Here is a 20,928-nt window from a genome sequence, read left to right as displayed (position 1 = left end):
ATCAAGAAATGGTCCTTGCTCTCAAGGATGTTATTGTCTAGTGGAATGTTATGACACATAAAGAGTCTATTTCAATACAGTTTATTAAGAGGTAAAATCAGAGAGCAACTAAGGTGGGCTCAGATCTCATGGGTGGCAATGTAGCATGGTGGTGAAGAGTTCAGAGTCTGCACCCAACAGCTTGGGTCTGAATACTGCTTCCATCACTTATTACTATCAGATCTTGGAAAATTTATTAAGATCTCTATGGCTCAGTTTTCTCATCGGTAAAAACAGAATACTAACCAATCTCAGAGACTTGTGCAAGGACTACATGAATTAATAGATGTGCAAAGCATTTAACACAATATTTGGAATACAGAGTGAACACTCAAAAAAACATGAACTATTTATTATTATTTTTTTAAAGATTTTATTTATTTATTTGATAGAGAGAGTGGGAGAAGGAACAGAGGGAGAGGGACAAGCAGACTCCATGTTGAGTGTGGAGCCAACATGAAGCACTATCCTAGGACACCCGGGGTGTGTGGAATCAGAGAGGTTTCTTAGAGGCAGTGACATCTGAGAAGAGATCTGAAGGATGATAGGAGTTTGCAGGTCAAGGGACAAGGTATTAGGAGTGAGGTGGATATATACCAGGCAGAAAGAACACCCAGATTCTTTAAAACAGTGTTTTCTCAAACATTCATGTACATAAAAATCATCAGGAATCTTGTTTAAGTGCAGATTCTGATTCAGTAGCTCTGGAGTGAAACATTTCTTAAAAAGTTCCCAAGGAATGCTAATGATGCTGGTCCCTGTTCTGCACTTCCAGTTGGTAGCAAGGTTCTAACTGGGTGCAATATCTCAAAAGGAAACTGTGAGCTATTTAGGGAGAGCTGGTGTGCAAACTGCTGAGAAAGAGGTTGAGAACTGTTGTGCCAGGCACAGAAAGAGAGCAGGAGAGATGAGATCTGTGATATTGATCGCTACCTAAGGTTCTAGATCACAAAGGTACTTACAAGAAAAGAAAAACAAAATTAAGAACAGTAAAAAAGGCATTAGCTGCCAAATGGAAAGAGTCTGGGGGAAACCCCACTGGAAGAAATGAGACCAACTGAGAGGCTTCCCCCTTAAGTACAGTGAGAGATGGTGGTGGCCTGAACTATGACAATGGCCTTGGGGATAGAGAGGAGTGGGGGTTTCAAGAACTATTAGAAGATAAGATCAACAATTTGGTGACTGATCTGCTTGGGGGATGAAAGTATGGAAAACACAAGGTTATCAACTTTGATTCAGCTGCCACAGTCAAGTGCATAGAGAACAACTGCTCACCAGTGGTACATACAGGCAGTGTCTTCTTCCTCTTAGATGTTCCTGCTACTTTTGGCAATTATTGATTGACCTGCTTTCTTCAAACTACCTTCAAACTCTCAATTTCTACTAACTACTTCAGGCTTAGTAGAGAAACACAGAGCCAGGAAAGTAAATCTGTATGTCAAACTTTAGCCCTTACTCTCTTATTTTGTGTTCATTAGTTGTGTAAGGTGTGTTGGCATTCCCAAAGTAGCTATTACTTTTGAAGTCAAGAGCTGTGTCAAATCTATTGCTTCTATTCCCCACAGTGCTGATGACCAAGGAGGCATTTAATACATACTAGGTGACTATTTGATGGAATAAGATGATTACACATTAATGTCATTTATTACCTCATAAAATAATGATTAAAATAATAACACCTGTAAGGTGTTGAGTTGTTTTACGTGCATTATAAATGCATCAAGGTGCCTGGGTGACTCAGTTGGTTGGGTGGCTGGCTCTTGATTTCCGTTCAGGTCATGATCTTGGGGATCCTGGGATCAAGCCTTTATCCTCAGGTTGGGCTCTGAGCTCAGTGGGGAGTCTGCTTGAGGATTCTCTCTGCGCCCCCCTCCTGTTTGTGCTCTCTAAAATGAATGAATGAATGAATGAATATTTTAAAAGAAATTACATCATCTTCTTTTGTTTATCTGAATGGTCTGAGACCCTTGCATCCAGGCCGATTGGACAATAAACTTGTTTGACTACAGCCTCACAGAATTACCGTAATAGGATGGAAGCCTATCCTATTACTGCCAAGCTCTACTGCCATCTACTGTTTATGTACTCTCTACATTCATATATTCTGCATCCCTTTTCTTCTTTGCTATTGAATATTTGTTTTCTGCAGATCTCAGGGGCTTTCTTTGCTTCAAGCTTCAAACCAGAGTAGATGTAATTTTCTCATAGTTTCCAATCCAGCATAATATTGACAATTTTCTCTTGTGGGCAAAGAGTTTATGCCTTTATGGAATATTAAACATTTTTAAATGTAATGATAATGTTTTTTTCCATAGGCTTTTTGTTTGTTTTTGTTTTTGGTTAAACTAAAAGAAAAAGTCACGGAATTTTGGGGGAATTTTCCCCTATGCCTAGTAGACATCATTAAATTAAGAAAAGACATCTTGGCTACATCCCATTGAGGGTGTAACTCTTACTCATCCTTCAAGGTCATTATTTCAAATGACACCTTCTCCATTAAAACTTTCCTTGATTCTCTACTCTGGAAATAAATCCTCCATTGGGAGTTGTTATAATGAGCCACAAAGTAGAAGGACAATAAAAATTCCAGTTAAAAAAATAGCTTTATAAACCAATTCCCGCATTCTCCCTTTCTTGTTGGTTCCCTTTTTCTTTTGCAGACGAGCAAAGCTGGACTCTCAGCTGTAACAATCTTATAAAGTGTTTTTGTTTTAATAAGGAAACATTTTTTGAGGAAGGGCAAGGCCAGAAGCAGGGACACCGTTGGTGGGTGATCTGGTGAGATTTTAGGCAATTAACTTTGTCTTTGATTGCTGCAAGACTTTAGTCTATTAGCTGTCCTTAGGTACTAGATGGTGGAGATTTCAAAGGTTAATGGGCTGCCAGTAGACCAGGACTCCGGCCCATGCACATTTCCCCTCTGGTTCTCTATTTCATAATGCAAATAGTTTGAGGAGGAGGAGGAGCACTAAGCAAGGGGAACTTATTTGAGTAAATTTCTGGCATAACTTAGCTATCTGGAAGTAGTTCAGTGGCACCGTATCTAACGGGGAGACTGTGGGGTGGTATCAATGCCCTAGTACCTTGACTGCATAGCTCTAGATTGAAGCCCAGTCGGCTACAGGCCAACTTTCGGCAAGTCACTTGAGCTTCCCCCTTGAGAGGATTGATCTTCTCCTCTTCTGTGCGTTGCACGTTACTTCTACCTAGGTCCCTCTCATAGGTGTTTGCACGCTTTTCCCTTCCCTTTCCTTGCTCAAGGTCACAGAACCTCGGTGCGGCGCTCCCTGGGAGTCTGCGGCGCCGGGCCCCGGGCTTCTCCCTTCCACCTGGTGGATGCTCCCGGGTCACAATCCCTCATCCCATCGCACGGCGAGTCGACGAACATCATCACAATTTACAGCAGCCCCACGCTATGAAGAGCCCTTGGGGGCGCAGGGAGGCAGCCGAGGACCTCTTCCCGTCGTCACACCTTCCCCGGAGTATTTGGGAAGGGGGTGGGAGGGACGGCGGCGGGCACAAAGGCGAAGAGCGTTCTCAGGGGAGGAACACAAACCGGGGAGTCTGTGTTTCCGGGAGCACCTCTTCCGGGGGCGGACTGACTTCCGTCTCTGACTCCGCGGTCTTCCGAGTCTCGAGCTCCAGCGCTTCCGCCCGGAGTTGCGCTAGGCTCCCGCTCCCAGAAGCTACTTCCGCCAGGAGTCCCGAGCAGGTCGGTCTGGGAAAGTGGCCCCCAAGGCGGCCTTCCGCTCGTCCCGTCAGCCGGCCCAGGCGCGGCCAGGCCCCCGGCGGCGGCAGCGGCTGCAGGGCCTGTGGCGGAGCGTCCTCTCCGCCCGAGACCCGGGGGGCACCGGGGGCACCGGGAGCGCGAGAGCGACGCGGCGGCCGCGGGCCGGGGGCCGGGGACCGCAGGCCTCGCGGCGCCCACGTCGCCTGGGGCGGGGCCCGGCGTCCCCGCCCCGCCCCCGCCCCGCCCCCCCGCCCCTCCGGCCTGGCCCCGCACTACGGGCGGGTAGTGCTCCTCCGGGGCCCTGCGGCCGCGCGACCGCCTCGGACGGCCCTTGGCTCCGGCCGCGGGCAGCATGGAGTTCGCGGAGCTGATCAAGACCCCGCGGGTGGACAACGTGGTCCTGCACCGGCCTTTCTACCCCGCCGTCGAGGGCACTTTGTGTCTGACCGGCCACCACCTGATCCTGTCCTCCCGGCAGGACAACACGGAGGAGCTGTGGCTCCTGCACTCCAACATCGACGCCATCGACAAGCGGTGAGTGCCCCTGCCACCCGGGGCCCTGGCTGCACCCCCAGGCCGCGCGTCCGGGGTGCCCCTCGCGCCCCTCGCCCAGGCCGCGGGTGGAGGAGCCCGCCCCGGCCGCGCTGGACCCCAGGGATGGGAGAAAGCCGGAGACCGCGCGGGGCTCGCCTGTGTCCGCGCGCTCTGCGAGCCACTCCCGGGGTCGCCGGGGGGTTGTCACTCCCATCCCGGCGGTCCTTTGTGATACGTGACATTCTTGGGAGCATCTTTAATCTTTAAAAATTTTTTTTTATTTTATTTCGTGTTTTTCTTCTTGCACCATCATTTCCCTTGGATTGTTAATCGCCCGCCACAGTTCACCAAGTGTTGGAATGTGATTTAGGGGAAAATCTTCACTTGCCACTGGTGAGTTCTTTTGAGGAAAACTCAAAGAACTTAGTATGTAGTGTCTAAATTCCACAAAACTTTTTTTTTTCTTCTTTTCCTTCAAAAATGTTAACTGTATCGTATTTCTCCTTTTTAAAGAAAAAAAATCTCTCTTTTTTTTTTTTTTAAGATTTCATTTATTTATTTGTGAGACGCAGAAGCAGAAGCCGAAGCCGAAGCCGAAGTGGGTTCCTCTGGAGACTTGATTCCAGGACCCTGGGATCATGACCTGAGCTGAGGGCAGATGCTTAGTGGACTGAGCCACCCAGACACCCCTCTCCTTATACCTGACCTTCTGGGTCATCAATTGCATGCTTCCTACTATGGGAGATTATAATATTTTTCATTTATCCTTACTAAAGTTCTGCTTTTGGGAGAAAAACAACAACAACAACAACACAGAATTGGCTCTTTTTTTTTTTTTTTTTTTTTTTTATTTATTTATGATAGTCACAGAGAGAGAGAGAGAGGCAGAGACACAGGCAGAGGGAGAAGCAGGCTCCATGCACCGGGAGCCTGATGTGGGATTCGATCCCGGGTCTCCAGGATCACGCCCTGGGCCAAAGGCAGGCGCCAAACCGCTGCGCCACCCAGGGATCCCCAGAATTGGCTCTTAAGCAAAGATATTAACCTTTTTTTTTTTTTTTTCTTCCCCATCCCAGGCACTGTCTTTCCAAGGTGGTGGCTCAGAGTCAAAAAAGTTATGCTCATGCCTGCAGTCAAAATTCTTATTTCCCCAATGGTCCTGTGTACTTAACTCTAGCCAGGAGAAGGTCAATGGATTATCCAGTTAACACTAAAGTATAAATGAATAACAACAGCTTTTTTATTACCTCTCAGGAGAATTTGGATATTAAGAGGATTCCTAGAAAGGTTATGCCTTAAAAGATGGTAATTTCTAGGGGATCCCTGGGTGGCTCAGTGGTTTGGCGCCTGTCTTCCGCCCAGGGCGTGACCCTGGAGTCCCAGGATCCAGTCCCACATCAGGCTCCCTGCATGGAGCCTGCTTCTCCCTCTCCCTTTGTCTCTGCCTCTCTCTTTGTGTGTCTCTCTCATGAATAAATAAATAAAATCTTTAAAAAATATATGGTAATTTCTAATGGAAATTACCACTAGAATTAGTCTGCTAAGAAGCAGGACTTCTTAGTGAGCTGGAAGCCTGAGCAGGGGCTCCATCCTAGGATCCTGGGTTCATGACCTAAGCTGAGCACAGGCACTTAACTGACTGAGCCACCCACTGCCCCTCATGAACCTTTTATCTTTTCTTTTCTTTTCTTTTAGTGTGGGGCGGGTCTGGGGTGGTTGCTTGGATTTTCTGGATGGTTGTGAGTTTGCGTTTTGAGTGGTGGGGATTGTGGCGTCGTTCTGGAGTGGCGTCTTTCTTCTTCGTTTTCTCTTTCTCTAGGCTTCTTTTCTTCTCTTTTCTTTTCTTTCTTTTCTTTCTTTTTTCTTCTTTTCTTTTCTATGAACCTTTTCTATTAGTCAGTCCTCAGTCTTATTTTTGCTCACTATGTCCTGCATTCTCATGTCTGTATCTTACCAATGCTCTTCTTCTGCCTGGAATGCCTTGTTCCTCCCAAGTTTGTTAAAGATTTATTTAATGTCGTTATGTTCTAGATATTTTGTGAGGCATGAGGAACACCAAGATGAATAAAGTATAGTTCTTACTTTTTCAGGAGTTTCATAGGTTATCATTGAATCATTACTCATCTATCAGTATTTAGTATAAACCATTTTACCTGCCCCCTCTTTTGTAGAATCTTTTAGTTTCCACAGGTAGAAGTAGTCTTCCTCACCTTGAAATCCTATAGCTCTTTATACTTCTTTAATAAATACATATTAAAATTTGTATTTTGATAATTATATATATGTTAGATCCTTGAAGCCAGGACTTCCCTTTGTTTAATTTTTATTTCTTCCAAAACTCCTAACTTGTGCAGATAGGCACATAGGAATTAAAAGAAGAATTGACCTCCAAATGATCAATGATGCCAAAGAATACACATTAGAGTTTCTCTTTACCACCAACTCCCTTTTGTTTTTTTCTTATTTTATGGTTGCTTTTCACACTCTCCTTTCATATTTACCCAGCATTTAGGCCTGGTAGGGCTTAAAAAAGTATGTAAGACATGACCTTTTCATCTGTTAGGGGAGAAATGACAAACTGTATACATTTATCTTTTTCCCAGGAAACATGATGATGTGATGGAAAGAGCATAATCTAGGTTGTTGGATCAGAGTTAGTTTAATTATCGGTCTCAAGAAATACTTCATGTGTCTTTTGTGTGCTGCACACTGCCTACGCTCTGCAGGTGCACTGGTGACTAACAGGGGCAGAGAGCTTGTATACTAGCGGAGGAGATAGACATTCAAATAAATCAACAAATAAGTAAATAAGTGTCAGGTAGTAAGTACCAGGAGGGAAAAATAAAGGAAGACGGGAGGATAGAGAATGCCAGGAGGCAGTGTGCTTAGAAAGAATTTCAGAAAGGACAAGTGACATTTAAATGATGATGTCTGAAGGAAGAGAGGAAGCTAGCCATGTGAATATCGGGAAAAAGAGCATTCCAGCCAGAGGGAACAGCGAATGCAAAGACAGGGACACGACTGGGATGTACGGAGAAGAACAAAGAGGCCAGTGTGACTGGAGGGCAGTGAGAAAGGGTAGAGCCAAGGGGTGTAGCAGAAGCTGGTCAGCGGGATAAGCAGGGGCCAGATGGTGTAGGGCTTTATTTGCCATTGTGATGGTTTTCAAAGGAAGCCCTTGGAGAGTTGAAAGCAAGGAAGGAAGAACTGATAGACTTTTTAGAGGATGGGTCTGGCTACTGGCAGAAAACAGATTGCAGAGGCGCAACAGCAGTGGAAGCAGCAGGCCCAGTTAGGATACCGTTGCATAGTTCAGGGAGAAGGTGATAGTGACTTAAAGAGTGGAAGTGATAGTAGTGTGATCAGAAGCAGTCAGGTTTGAGATGTATTTTTTTTGTTTGTTTTTTTTTTTTGAGATGTATTTTGAAGGCTGAGCTGCCATGCCTTGTTAGTGAATTATAAATGGGATGCACAGTATTAAGGATGCCTCCTTTAGTTCTACCTCTTGTTAGATAGGTGTCCTTGGGCAAGCTACTTAACCTCTTTGAACCTCTCAGTTCTATCACGGAGGAATACAACCCTACTCATATCTAGTAGTAACTTGTATTTCAATGATGCTTTATAAACTCATAGAATGTTCTCATGTACATTGCATACTCAATATTCTTAGATCCTTTCAGCACACGAGGTTTTACACAAGTTACACAGCTATACTTTTTTCTTTTCATGGACCTCAGATGTAGAAAGTTGATTGAGTTAATCTTATTCAGTTGATAACTCATCATTTTCATGATTGATTCATTATAAGGTTTTCTTGTTTTTTTTACATTTTATTCTTCAAGCCCTAATTTTCACCCCTATATTCTACCTCATTCTCAGTCCCTACAGGCAAATATGTTAAGTGTTGCTATTTGTCCTTGGATATATGTCTATCTCTATAAAATATATAACACTATTGTGTGTGAGTTTCATTTCCCTCGGTAAGATTATGTTGCAGGTCTTATCCTATTTCTCAACATTAACTCAGTACTCTTTTTCCAGATCTCTTCATATTGCTGTGTATACATCCATTTTACTGTTTCTGACTACAGCATAGAATTCCAAATTGTCTCCATTTTACTTATCTGACCCTTTAGATAACCTCCAATTTCTTGCTATCAAAATGTACTGAAAAAATGTACTCATTTGGGTCCACTTGCAGTCTTGTACAATAATTTCTCTGAGATTGTGTCTAGGATGGGATCAAGCCAGAAGGCGGATAAATAAAATTAGTTCACTTCATCAAGTAATCCTAAAGACTCTCCCTCCAAAATGCCTAGTCCCTTTGCCCCTCCCACTATGATTCCAATTTCTACCACATTGTTGCCAAAGTTTGGTATTATTGTCTTTTTAAGTTTTGCTAGTCTGATGACTGTGGATAGTATCTGTTTGTTTATTTATTTTTAAAGATTTTGTTTATTTATTTGACACACAGAGAGAAAGAGAGAGAGTGCACAAGCAAGGGGAGTGGCAGAGGGAGGGGAAGAAGCAGGCTCCCCGCTGAGCAAGAGGCCTGATGCAGGGCTTGATCCCAGGACTCTGGGACCATGACCTGAGCAGAAGACAGATGTTTAACCAACTGAGCCACCCAGATGCCTCTTATCTCTTTATTTTAATTTGTATTTCTCTAATTACTGATGAGTCTAAGTATCTCTGTATAGACTTATGAGCAATTAAATTTTTTTTTCTTTTCTGTGAATTTCCTTGTCCTAATTTTAAAAATTGGGATTGTTGTCTTTCTAGCATTAATTTGCATCAGTTCCTTTTTTACTCTCTAGGTATCAATTCTATACTTAGACACTGCAGGTGTCTTCTCTTAATCTCACCCATTTGTTGACTTTTCTCAGGTGTTTTGTTGAACAAAAGGCCTTAATTTTAATTCAGGATTTATCAATTTTTTATTGTTTGTACTTTTTTATACTTTATTGTTTGTCCTTCCTTATCCCAAAATCACAAAAATATTCCCTACATTTTCTTCCATATTAGCTTTATAGTTTTACCCTTCACTTTTAGGTCTTAATTCATTTGGCTTCTACCTTCATTTCAAATGTTTTTTTCTCCAGGTATCAAGCTGGTTTTCCTAATACCATTACCTAGCAACCCATTCTTGACTGATCGGATCCATCATATGTCAAGTGGTTTCATATATGTATGAAAGGTTTTGTAACGTTATGTGTTTGTTTCTTTTGTTTATCTGGGAATGTCTTTTAATTTCTCCCTTACTTTTGAAGGACACTTTTGCTGGATATAGGATTCCTAGTTGACAGTTTTTTTCTTAGCACTTTGAATATATTAGCTTATTGTTTTCTGGCTTCCAAAGCTAGCTTCTTCCTTCTTTCTTTCTTTCTTTCTTTCTTTCTTTCTTTCTTTCTTTCTTTCCTTTCTTTCCTTTCTTTCTTTCTTTCTTTCTTTCTTTCTTTCCTTTCTTTCTTTCTTTCTTCCCTTTCTTCCCTTTCTTTCTTCCCTTTCTTCCCTTTCTTCCCTTTCTTTCTTTTCTTTCTTTTCTTTCTTGATTTTATTTATCCATGAGAGACACACAAAGAGAGAGGAGACATGGCAGAGGGAGAAGCAGGCTCCATGCAGGGAGCCTGATGTAGGACTCGATCCTGGGATTCCAGGATCACATCCTGAGCCAAAGGCAGACGCTTAAACTCTGAGCCACCTAGGCGTCCTGCCTCCAAAGTTTCTGATGTGAAATCTGTTCATTGTTTTATTGTGGCTTCCTTGTATGTGACAATTTGCTTCCCTCTTGCTGCTTTCAAGAATTTCTCTGTCTTTTGAAAGTTTGATAAAAATGTTTTGGTGTGGTTCTCTGAGTTTAGCTTACTTGGAGTTCGTTGAACTTCTTGAATGTTTATATTCATGTCTTTCATCAAATTGGGGAATTTTTTAGCCATTATTTCTTAAAATATTCTCGGTCCCTTTTTCTTTTTCTGGGACTCCCACAATGTGTATGTTGGTTCTTTTGTTGGTATCCCACAGGCCCTTAGGCTGTATTCACTTTTTTCCCATTTTTTCTCTTTCTGTTCCTCAGACTTGATAATTACCATTTTATCTTCAGGTTCACTGATTTTTCTTCCTCTTGGACACATCTGCCTTTGAATCCCTCTAGTGAATTTTTCATTACAGTTATTGCACTTTTCAGCTCCAGTATTTCTTGGGGGGGGGGGTGAGGGGGTTTCTCTGAAATGTTCTCTTTATTGGTATTTCCATTTTGTTCACACATCACATTCTTGACTTTCTCCACATCTTCCTTTAGTTCTTTGAGCATCTTTAAGACCATTGTTTTAAAATCGCTGTCTAGTATATCTACCATCAGGTCTTTTTCAGGGAAAGTTTTTTTTTTTTTTTTAAAGATTTTATTTATTTATTCATGAGAGATACAGAGAGAGGCAGAGACACAGGCAGAGGGAGAAGCAGGCTCCGTGCAAGGAGCCCAATGTGGTACTCGATCCCAGATTCTAGGATCACACCCCGAGCTAAAGGCAGACGCTCAACCTCTGAGCCACCCAGGTGTCCCCAGGGAAAGTTTTTGTTGATGTATTTTTTTCCTTTGAATGGCCTGTACTTTCTGTTTATTTGTATGCCTTGTGATTTTTTTGTTGTTGTTGAACACTGGACATTTGATCAAATAATGTGGTGACTGACTCTGGAAATCAGATTCTTCCCCTTCTCCAAGGTTTGCTGGGGTATTTTTTGTTTGTTTAATAATTGTTATTTGCTTATAATAATAATTATTGTTGTAAGTTTTCTGGATGCCTGAAGTGTAAATCTTGATGCTGTTAACAGATTACCACAGTCTAAAGTACAGTAGCTTTCTTTTTTCAAGATCTATCTATCTATTTATTTATTTATTTATTTATTTATTTATTTATTTACAAGAGAGCTTACACACACACACACACACACACACACACGAACGGGGTGGGAGGGTGGCAGTGGGGGAAGAGGGGAAGAGGGAGAGAAGAGAGTCCCTGCTGACCATAGAGCCCCATATGGGCTCAATTTTAGGAATCTGAGATGATGACCTCAGCCAAAAGTCAAGCAGTTAACTGACTGAGCCACCCAGGTGCCCTTACAGTATCTTCATATTAAATTGAAATTATGTAGTGTTAGCTATCCAAGTTTGTTCTTATTAAAAGTTGTTTTTGGGCAGCCCTGGTAGCTCAGAGGTTTAGTGCCACCTTCAGCTCAGGGTATGATCCTGGAGACCTGGGATTGAGTCCCATGTCAGGCTCCCTGCATGGAGCCTGCTTCTCCCTCCGCCTTTGTCTCTGCCTTTCTCTCTCTCTCTTCTCTCTGTCTCTCTCTCTGTCTCTCTTATGAATAAATAAATAAATCTTCAAAAAAAAGTTGTTTTGTCTATTTAAGATCATTTGCATTTTTATATGAATTTTACAATCAACTTGTTAATTTCTTTTTTTTTTTTAAGAAAAGCCTATGTGATTTTGGTTGGAATTGTGTTGAGTCTGTTGATAAATGAATTTGGTTAGAGTTGACATCTGATATCTTAATATTGAGTTTTCTGTCAAATGAGCAAAGTATATCTCTCCATTCATTTTATTTAGATCGTCTTCAATTTCTTTCAACAGTGTGTTATAGTTTTCATTTAGAAATCTTAGACATCTTTTGACAGATTTCCCTCATTTATTCCACATTTTTGGATACACTTTCAAATAGTATTTTTAAAATTTCAATTTCTAATTCCTTTTGTATTAGTCATGATTTTGACTTTGTATATATATATTTTAAAGATTTTATCTATTCATGAGAGGCACAGAGAGAGAGAGAGAGGGAGAGAGAGAGAGAGACAGATGTAGAGACACAGGCAGAGGGAGAAGCAGGCTCCATGCAGGGAGTCTGACACGGAACTCGATCCAGGGTCTCCAGGATCACATCCCAGGCCTTCAGCGCTAAACCGTTGAGCCACCGGGGCTGCCCGACTTTGTATATTTTATGACACATTGACATCTTCAGACCTTGCAGACCTAGAGAGGGACTTCCTCTCACATTAGCTATTTGCTAGAGATAGCAAGAAACTTGCCTGCAGGCACACTTTTGATATGCAGACCAACCAATATTAAGTCCATACCCTCTATCTGCTTTCTCTGTCTTTTGCAGTCAGGACTACTATTCTCCTGTCCTAAATTATTCCAGGGGCAGGTATCAGACAATAGGAATCACCTGTATAATGTAGAGCCTGACAAAATTATTCAAACTACCTAATCTTAAACTTGCTCAGCTCACCTACTCACCCTTTTCCTATTCCTTTCTGTGAAACCTCAACGGTAAAAGTTCTGGTCGATGCTTTCCTCTTGTTCTGTCTGCCTCCTGACTAACCAGATGCTTCCCCATGTGTGGCCCTGCATGACATAGTATGCTCCTCCTTTTGAGAACAGTGAATAGCAAACTATTTTTTCAATGACAGTTATCTCCTTATCTATCAGCCTTACCATCTTGAATAAAAACCAAGTCCTGAGTATTTTAAACAATTGATGTAATAGTATATAGAAATACTATTTATGGGATCCCTGGGTGGCGCAGCGGTTTGGCGCCTGCCTTTGGCCCAGGGCGCGATCCTGGAGACCCGGGATCGAATCCCACGTCAGGCTCCCGGTGCATGGAGCCTGCTTCTCCCTCTGCCTGTGTCTCTGCCTCTCTCTCTCTCTATGTGACTATCATAAATAAAAAAAAAAAAAAAAAAGAAATACTATTTATTTTTGTGTATTGTGTTTGTATCTGACAGCCTTACTAACCTCACTTTTTAATTCTAATAGTTTTTTGTTTTTGTTTTTTTCTTTTTTTCTTTTCTTTTTTTTTTTTTTTTAATTTATGATAGTCTCACAGAGAGAGAGAGAGAGAGAGAGAGGCAGAGACATAGGCAGAGGGAGAAGCAGGCTCCATGCACCGGGAGCCCGATGTGGGATTCGATCCCGGGTCTCCAGGATCGCGCCCTGGGCCAAAGGCAGGCGCCAAACCGCTGCGCCACCCAGGGATCCCCTGTTTTTGTTTTTTTCATTAGCTTTCCTACATAGGCAATCATGTCATCTACAACTAAAGACAGTTTTATTTCTTCCTTTTCAGTCTGGATGCCATTTATTTCTTGCCTCATTGCACTGGCTATTACCTCTCAGTACAATGTTGAATAGAAGGGTGAAAAGCACCTGGGTGGTTCAGTGGGTTAAGCATCTGCCTTCGACTCAGGTCATGATCCCAGGATCACCAAGCCCCATGTCAGGCTCCCTGCTCAGCGGATAGTCTGCTTCTCCCCCTCTCTCTCTGTTGCTACTCCTGCTTGTGCTTGCGCATGTTCTCTCTATCAAAAAAATAAATAAAATTCTTTAAAAAAAAAAAAAGGAAGTGGTGAAAGTGAACATCTCTCTTATTTCTAGTATTAGTGAAAAAGTATTTAGTCTTTCACCATTAAATCTACAATTAGTGCTAGGTTTGTTGTGTTGCTTTTGGTCTTGTTTTCTTTTGGTAAATACTATTAGGTTCAAGATGTTTCTTTCTATTCCTAGTTTGCTGAGAGTTGACTTTTTTGTTTTTGTTTTTTAGGATCAGGAATAGATGTTGAATTGTCCAATGCTTTTTCTATATCTATTGAGGTGATCATACAGTTTTTCTTTTTCAGTTTGGCAATATGATAGATTCTTTGACTTTCAAATGATAAACCCCCATCATTCATGATGTATTATCCTTTTTATATATTGTTGGATTTAATTTTCTGATATTTGTTTAGAAATTTTGCATCTGGGTTCATGATAGATATTAGTCTACAATTTTCTCATCATTTCTTTGGTATTAGGGTAATGCTAGTCCCATGGAATGAGTTGATAAATAATTGCCGTTTTTTCAACTTTCTGGAAGAGTTTGTCATGAATTGATAGGGTATTTTCTTTAAATGTTTTGTAGAATTACTCATGAGGCCACCTAGGCCTGGAGGGTTTTTTGGTGGGCAAGATTTTAATTGATAATTTCATTTTATTTTATAGCTATAGTATTAATTATATTCTTGAGTTTGTGTCTTCTGAGGAATTGGTTTATATCATTTACCTTGTTGAATTTATAGGCATAAAGTTGTTCCTGGTATTTCCTCATCTTTTTAATGCCTATACAATCTGTAGTGATTCTCATTTCTCTAATTTCTTATATTGGTAAATTGAGACTCAGTTTCTTTTTTCCTGACCACTTTGGCTAGTGTCTTATTGCTTTTATTATTTTCAAGAAATCATTTTTGCTTTTATTGTTCCCCATAATTTTCCTTTTTCTATTTCATTGATTTTGGCTCTGATCTTTATCTAATTTTTTTTTTTTTGCTTTGGATTTGACTTGCTCTTCTTTTTTTATTATAGTGAAATCTGAGGTCACTGATACAGAACTTTCTTTTTGAATATAGATGCTCTGCCCAGGCTATTAGCCCCACCCACGTTCCCTCCTGTTAGCCTGGAAACTCTCAAAACCATAAACTGGGATAATTTTAGGATTCACCTTGTTTCCTATCTCCCAAAGATCTCTGTTCTTTGTTGTTTGATGTCCAATGTCTTGAAAACGGTTCTCTCTTTTATTGTCTGGTTATTTTGGTTGTTTCAGGTGGGAGGGTAAATATGGTCCGTGTTATTCTACCTTTGCTAGAAGTAGAAGTGCCAAGCATGTGACTTTTCAAATAAATTTTATAAGAGGCATTCCAGTGTGTTGAGAGATAACTTTAGTAGGATTTGACCCATATTAATGGTGTTTGCCTGTCCAAATTAACAATGCAGTAATATGAGGCATAGGGATGCTTACAATTGAGATGGAGTTCAGGAAGAGTAGCTGTAGGAGTAGTGTCTCTAAACTGGAAAAAAATATAAGTAAAATGATCAGCATTTGGTCAATCTAAGAATTCCTAGTTTAGGGAATACTCAGAATTATTAATGGAAAAGAAAGAGACCAACCACTGGCAAAGCAAAAGAAAAGTCAGAGCTGTCACCTATTAGACAAAACAAAACAACAACAATATAAGTAAGACTAAGATTCCAATTAAGGTAAAATTACATTTGTACAAACTTTTATGAGTAGATTCGGCATTGATTTAGAATAGATACTGCAAATTAATAGTTTTTAAAGACTGAAAAAGATGCTTATATTTAAAATCAATTACTACAAGGTTGGAAGTAAGTAAAATCTGAAATGAAGTATTTTCCTATGCTCTGGAAATATCTCTATATAAACACTTAACACATAAATTACAGATCTTTTTTCTTTATTCTTTGAAGGAAGGCCCCAAATAATCTTCATTAAATGAAATGGCCTAGTAAAAATTACTTTCTGAATTTGAAAAACTTTAAGTACATATATTTAAAATAATTTATGGCTCACATTTTAATAATACAGGCTTGACCCTTAAACAATTGGGGAGAAGAAAGTTGAATACAGATGGTAATTACAACTACATTCTCTTTTCAAGGAAATAGTCTTATGTTTGAAGATAGAAATATATATGTTCTTAAGCATAATTTGTAATTTTTTACAGATTTGTGGGACCACTGGGTACCATCATCATAAAATGTAAAGATTTTCGAATAATTCAGTTGGATATTCCTGGAATGGAGGAATGTTTGAATATAGCCAGTTCCATTGAGGTAAATATTTCAGAAGCAAAATCTGATAAAAATAAATAGTAATAATAAAGAACTTTATATTCTGACTCAGTGTAGCTCCTTTTTTTTTTAGTAGATACTTGGCCATGTACTGTGACTCATGTATTGAAAATTGACAGGAAAAGCCTCACCCTGATTCATTGTTATGGGAATGTAATAGGATTTTATTGACTTATAGCAATTTTTAGTGTTACTTATTCCTCCGGGTTCACTATTTGTAGCATTTGACAGGATTTCCTTCTCTTTTTAAGACTCCATAATAGTACATTGTATGTATACATGGTAAGGGTTTTTTTTTTTTTAAGTTATTTCTTTTATAAAGCAAGTAATTATCACCAATGATTATAGTCTTTTGTCTTTAGTTAAGTCTGAATTTTCCATACATCAGGCAGTGTGTTTGTTTTATATTTGTATGAACAATATTGAGTATCGGTTCAGATTACAAATACTAGATGTTTTACTTGGATAATTTAATATTTAAATTGAGGAGCTCACACCATTTTCTTCCCCCTTCAAACCAACTACTTTGCTTTACACTCAAATTTTAAATTGCCTTGTTTTATATCATTGCCACTAAATTATAGCAATTAACTTTGTAGTATTTTCTAGATAATTATAGACACATTGATTTTTCCCCCCCTTTGGTCTTTGAGTGATTAATCTGGCCTTTGTATCCAAAACAAATACTATTGGCTTAACAATTAAAAGGAAGCAGAAAGGTTTAAAAATCTGTAACTAGGATCTTGTTTGTTTTTTAAACAAGAATAGAGAAATAAAACAATTGTTGTGGTGCTGAGAAAAATGGCATGGAATGGGTTTACTTTCTGCCTTTGCTAAATTTTACTTAAAGGAAAGGAGAAGATGAGCTGAACTCTTTTGTTTGTCTTACATATCTTGTCATTTGGAAGTGAGGCAGTAATGTTGATTTGTCCAAATTTGCTAACATGGGTAAGAAACACACTGTGTTTTTTAGGCTGTTAAATTGAAACACTCTCCTGCTATTTGGGCAGGGGAATGCTACTAACCCATTTCATTTGAGCAGGGGCTTTTCTGTTTTTTTTACCAAGTGTGCATTTGAATTTTCACTGACCAGTCTACATTTTTCTTTCTATCCCTTTTATAACTTATAAGATAGCTGGTTGGTGGGTGTTAGTGAAGTTGTATACCATGAAGAATAGTGGTGAAGAAAATATAGGGCAAAGCCTATTACCCCTACTTTCTGATTGCATTTACTTAGCTTTGTTATCTGACACTAATCAGTTGTTTAATTAGCTGTATATAGTACTTAATTACTTTAGAAACTGATTACATAGATACTCTTACAGCTGAAAAGAAGCTGTGAATTATGAGTCATTCTCATAATTTGATCTCAGGAAGTGAATGTTCTATTGATTGTTTTTGCAACGTAGTAAGTATACATACTGAACTTGGCCTCTTGCTTTTTCCTGGTATCCAATTCCTCTTCCACCTCCCCTATACATCTTGACATAACTTGGAAGTAACAAGTGAATTTCTTATATAGAACAGTTAAGCTATTCTTTGTTATCAAGAATCCATATATCCTAATATATTCTGCTGCCACAAATAGAATCCCATTGGAATAGTAACTGACAAGTACTCAGTTTTCTAAAATGTAGCAGGAAGTCTGATGAAGCTTTTTTATGTAGTTTCCACTGTCTTTTGGAATTGAAATGTTTTCAGTTCTTTCAGCATTAATGTGTTTAAAGGAAAAGTCCTGGGCAGCCCGGATAGCTCAGCAGTTTAGCGCCGCCTTCAGCCCAGGGTGTGATCCTGGAAACTTGAGATCGAGTCCCACGTCGGGCTCCCTGCATTGAGCCTGACTCTGTCTGCCTGTGTCTCTGCCTCTTTCTCTCTCTCCCTCTCCTCTCTCTCTCATGAATAAATAAAATCGTTAAAAAATAAATAAATAAATAAATAAATGAGAAGTCCTGTGTCTAGTGACATATGATCATGACAAATCAGAATATGTGTTTATTACCTGCTAAAGTGGCTGCTGACTTGCATTAAAAATCGTGGTTGTACCAGCCACTATGGAAAACAGTATGGAGGTTCCTCAGGAAATTAAAATGGAACCACCATATGACCAGCAGTCCTACTTTTGGATATATATATTGATCATTGTAGCATTATTCATAATAGCCAAAATATGGAAATAGCCTCAGTATCTGCCAACAGATGAATGCATAAAGAAAATGTGATATTTAACTATACATACAATGGAATATCATTCAGCCTTAAAAAACAGTAATCCTGATATTTGTGACAACAAGGATGAAACTGGAGGGCATTATGCTAAGTGAAATAAACCAGACAAAGACAAATATTGCATGTTATTACTTCTATGTGGAATCCTAAAAACCAAAAACAAAACTTAGAGAAACAGACAGTGGAAAAGTAGTTGCTAGGGACTAGGGGGGATAGAGAGAAGTTAGTAAAAGTTACAAACTTTCAATTTAGATATTGAGTACATTTTTTTTTAATTTTTATTTATTTATGATAGTTACACACACAGAGAGAGAGAGGCAGAGACACAGGCAGAGGGAGAAGCAGGCTTCATGCACCGGGAGCCCGATGTGGGATTTGATCCTGGAGACCCAGGATCTGATCAGTTTGTTCTCTGATCCCCAGAAATATTTGGACCTTTTTATTAGGCTTTGTTAAGTGGTATCAAAGGGAGTTATTTAACTTTTCTTCTAGAATAGGTGTGTACACTTTTTTCTTTTGTTTTTTCAGCAAATGTTAACTGAGTGTATGCTATGTGCCAGGTACCTTGTTAGATGCTATAAAAGCATCAAAATTAGCTTCAGTAAGCTATAATCGTATCTAGTGGTAAATACAATGTTAGAGAATTATATGGGTGTCCATCATTATTAGACCATATTTATTTAATACTAATTTGGCAGTTAGGAAGTGTTTTGAATTGCAGTATGTTCCTTTTTCTTTCCTTCATTTCCTTTTTATATCCTAGGCATTGTCTACCCTGGACTCTATCACTCTTATGTACCCTTTCTTTTACCGGCCCATGTTTGAAGTGATAGAAGATGGCTGGCATTCTTTCCTTCCTGAGCAAGAATTTGAACTCTACTCTTCAGCTGTAAGTAACTTTTGAGAGAACTTTGTGTAATGAGAAATAATCCAATACCTTACTTGTGAAATAACTTCCTTTGGACTACTCATAATGTGTTGTTGGTTTATCTATGCCTGAAAGACATTTCTTTTAGCTATTACCAACTGCAGCTTCTGCTATTCGGAGATTTGCACAATTTGATTTCAATGCTGCATCTCAACTGATTTGTCTTCTAGTGGTTTTACTGTATTCCAAATGTTACTTCTTTTAATTTTGAAAATGACATTGGTAAAACATTAATATCTTCATAAAGTTAGTCTTGACGTGTTTTGAGTTGTTGATTATTTTTAATAATCAGTATTCTTAGAAACAACTTTATATGTACTAATTAGGTTCCCCAAAAACTCTGTTGAACCCACTCTGCCTAACATAGTATTAGAGAAACACAGATCATATTTGTTTCCATGGGATAATTCTTGTGTTTTTATATTTTGGGTTATTAAGATCGAGTTACTAGAAGCAGGTTGTCTTTCTCATTCTTCACCATTTTACTCCTTTCTTCTTCCATCACACCTATGTAAATGAGCCCTGGTGGAGAGGATCAAGAAGTGAGGACCAGGGTACTATGTAATTTAAAGAATAAAGATGTCCATGTCAGCAAAGTGATAAAGGAATAGGAAATTCACATTCTTAAGTATGGGGCATTTTTATGTAGTTCATGGATAACCACCTGTATTTATATTTAGTATTTTTATTGCGTTAAAAACTATGTAATAAACATTCTTAAATGCATGATGCTTTTCTGTTGTTATCAGCTACCACCAACTGTTACCTTAGAGGAATCCTTAATTATTTCCTACGTGGAAAACGGCAGTCATGTGGTGATCAGGAAGGGAGATGTCTGGATGATTTGTTTGTTTAATCAAAACTGTGTACAAATGACCTGCCCATGATTTATTTTAGAGTTAGATGACGTAAGTGAACCAGTCTAAATCTACACTCTGCAGGTCAGCATTCAAATCAGTCTTATTCTGTGCAGAAATCCTCTGTGCTACAAACATCCATGATGTGGTTGTTTAGCTTCTGCTTGAAATCTTAGTGTGGGAGAATTTGCAAAAACCTAGTGGTGACCCATTTGGGGACAGCTTGAATTCTGAACTGAACTCTGTCTCCCTGTACATAGAGCCAATGTTTCTGATGTTACCTTGTATTATTCGATTTATCTTATTTCTCTACCACGAACTTTTCTTCAGATTAAGAACTCTTATGTCCTCACTAAGTTTTCTGTAGATTAAATATCAGTATTACTTGAACTTCTAGTAACAGTGACCTCAGTACCCTACACCGTCCTGGATGCTCTTCCCAGCTCTTCAGATTGTCATTTATTCTCTTAAAATTTGGTACCATCACGCTTGGTGTAGATTAGAACTATTACTGATAATTTAAGGCAGCTTAAAGTTGTATTAGCTTTTTTGAGAATTAAGGTGCTAATGAAATAAACTAAAATTCGTACATCTTCTCATGTGTTATTAAGGGATTCACTCTATGTTTTTATATTTTATTTACTTACTAATTTTTATTTAGATTCAAGTACTTTTCCTTGTAGACATTTTCTTTTTGGTGTAGGTAATTATTTAAGCAATTTGTATATTTGATGTTCTCATATTTTCCTGCAAATTTTGTAATCCATAGATTTAATGAAAATGACTTTAATGCCTTGTTAGAAATATTTAGGCACTATTACTAGATGATGGAAATTTAAGATGAGCAAAGCATGGTTCCTTCCTTCTACTTGCTCAAAATCTAAAAGTTATCTAAATAATCAAGTACAATGAATTAAAGTACTGACAAAAGTA

At 39.3% G+C, this 20,928-nt stretch overlaps 1 protein-coding gene across 2 annotated transcripts in view; it reads left to right on the top strand.

Annotated features, from left to right (window-relative positions):
* The first annotated feature begins 4,021 nt into the window (after positions 1–4,021).
* The window catches only part of MTMR9 (myotubularin related protein 9), a 53,533-nt gene continuing 36,626 nt past the window's right edge, over positions 4,022–20,928 (top strand). The window contains exons 1-4 of one of the 2 annotated variants that reach the window (XM_038573659.1): positions 4,189–4,303; positions 4,647–4,696; positions 15,858–15,966; positions 18,974–19,099. In XM_038573659.1, the coding sequence (XP_038429587.1) occupies positions 15,931–15,966; positions 18,974–19,099 (162 nt within the window). In that variant the 5' untranslated portion in view covers positions 4,189–4,303; positions 4,647–4,696; positions 15,858–15,930. Of the gene's footprint in view, positions 4,304–4,646; positions 4,697–15,857; positions 15,967–18,973; positions 19,100–20,928 lie in introns of both variants that reach the window. The other variant, XM_038573658.1, reaches the window with a different exon arrangement.

The sequence above is a fragment of the Canis lupus genome, chromosome 25 (assembly GCF_011100685.1).
Source record: "Canis lupus familiaris isolate Mischka breed German Shepherd chromosome 25, alternate assembly UU_Cfam_GSD_1.0, whole genome shotgun sequence".
Lineage (NCBI taxonomy): Eukaryota > Metazoa > Chordata > Mammalia > Carnivora > Canidae > Canis > Canis lupus.
This window is presented reverse-complemented; position numbering and strand designations above follow the sequence as displayed.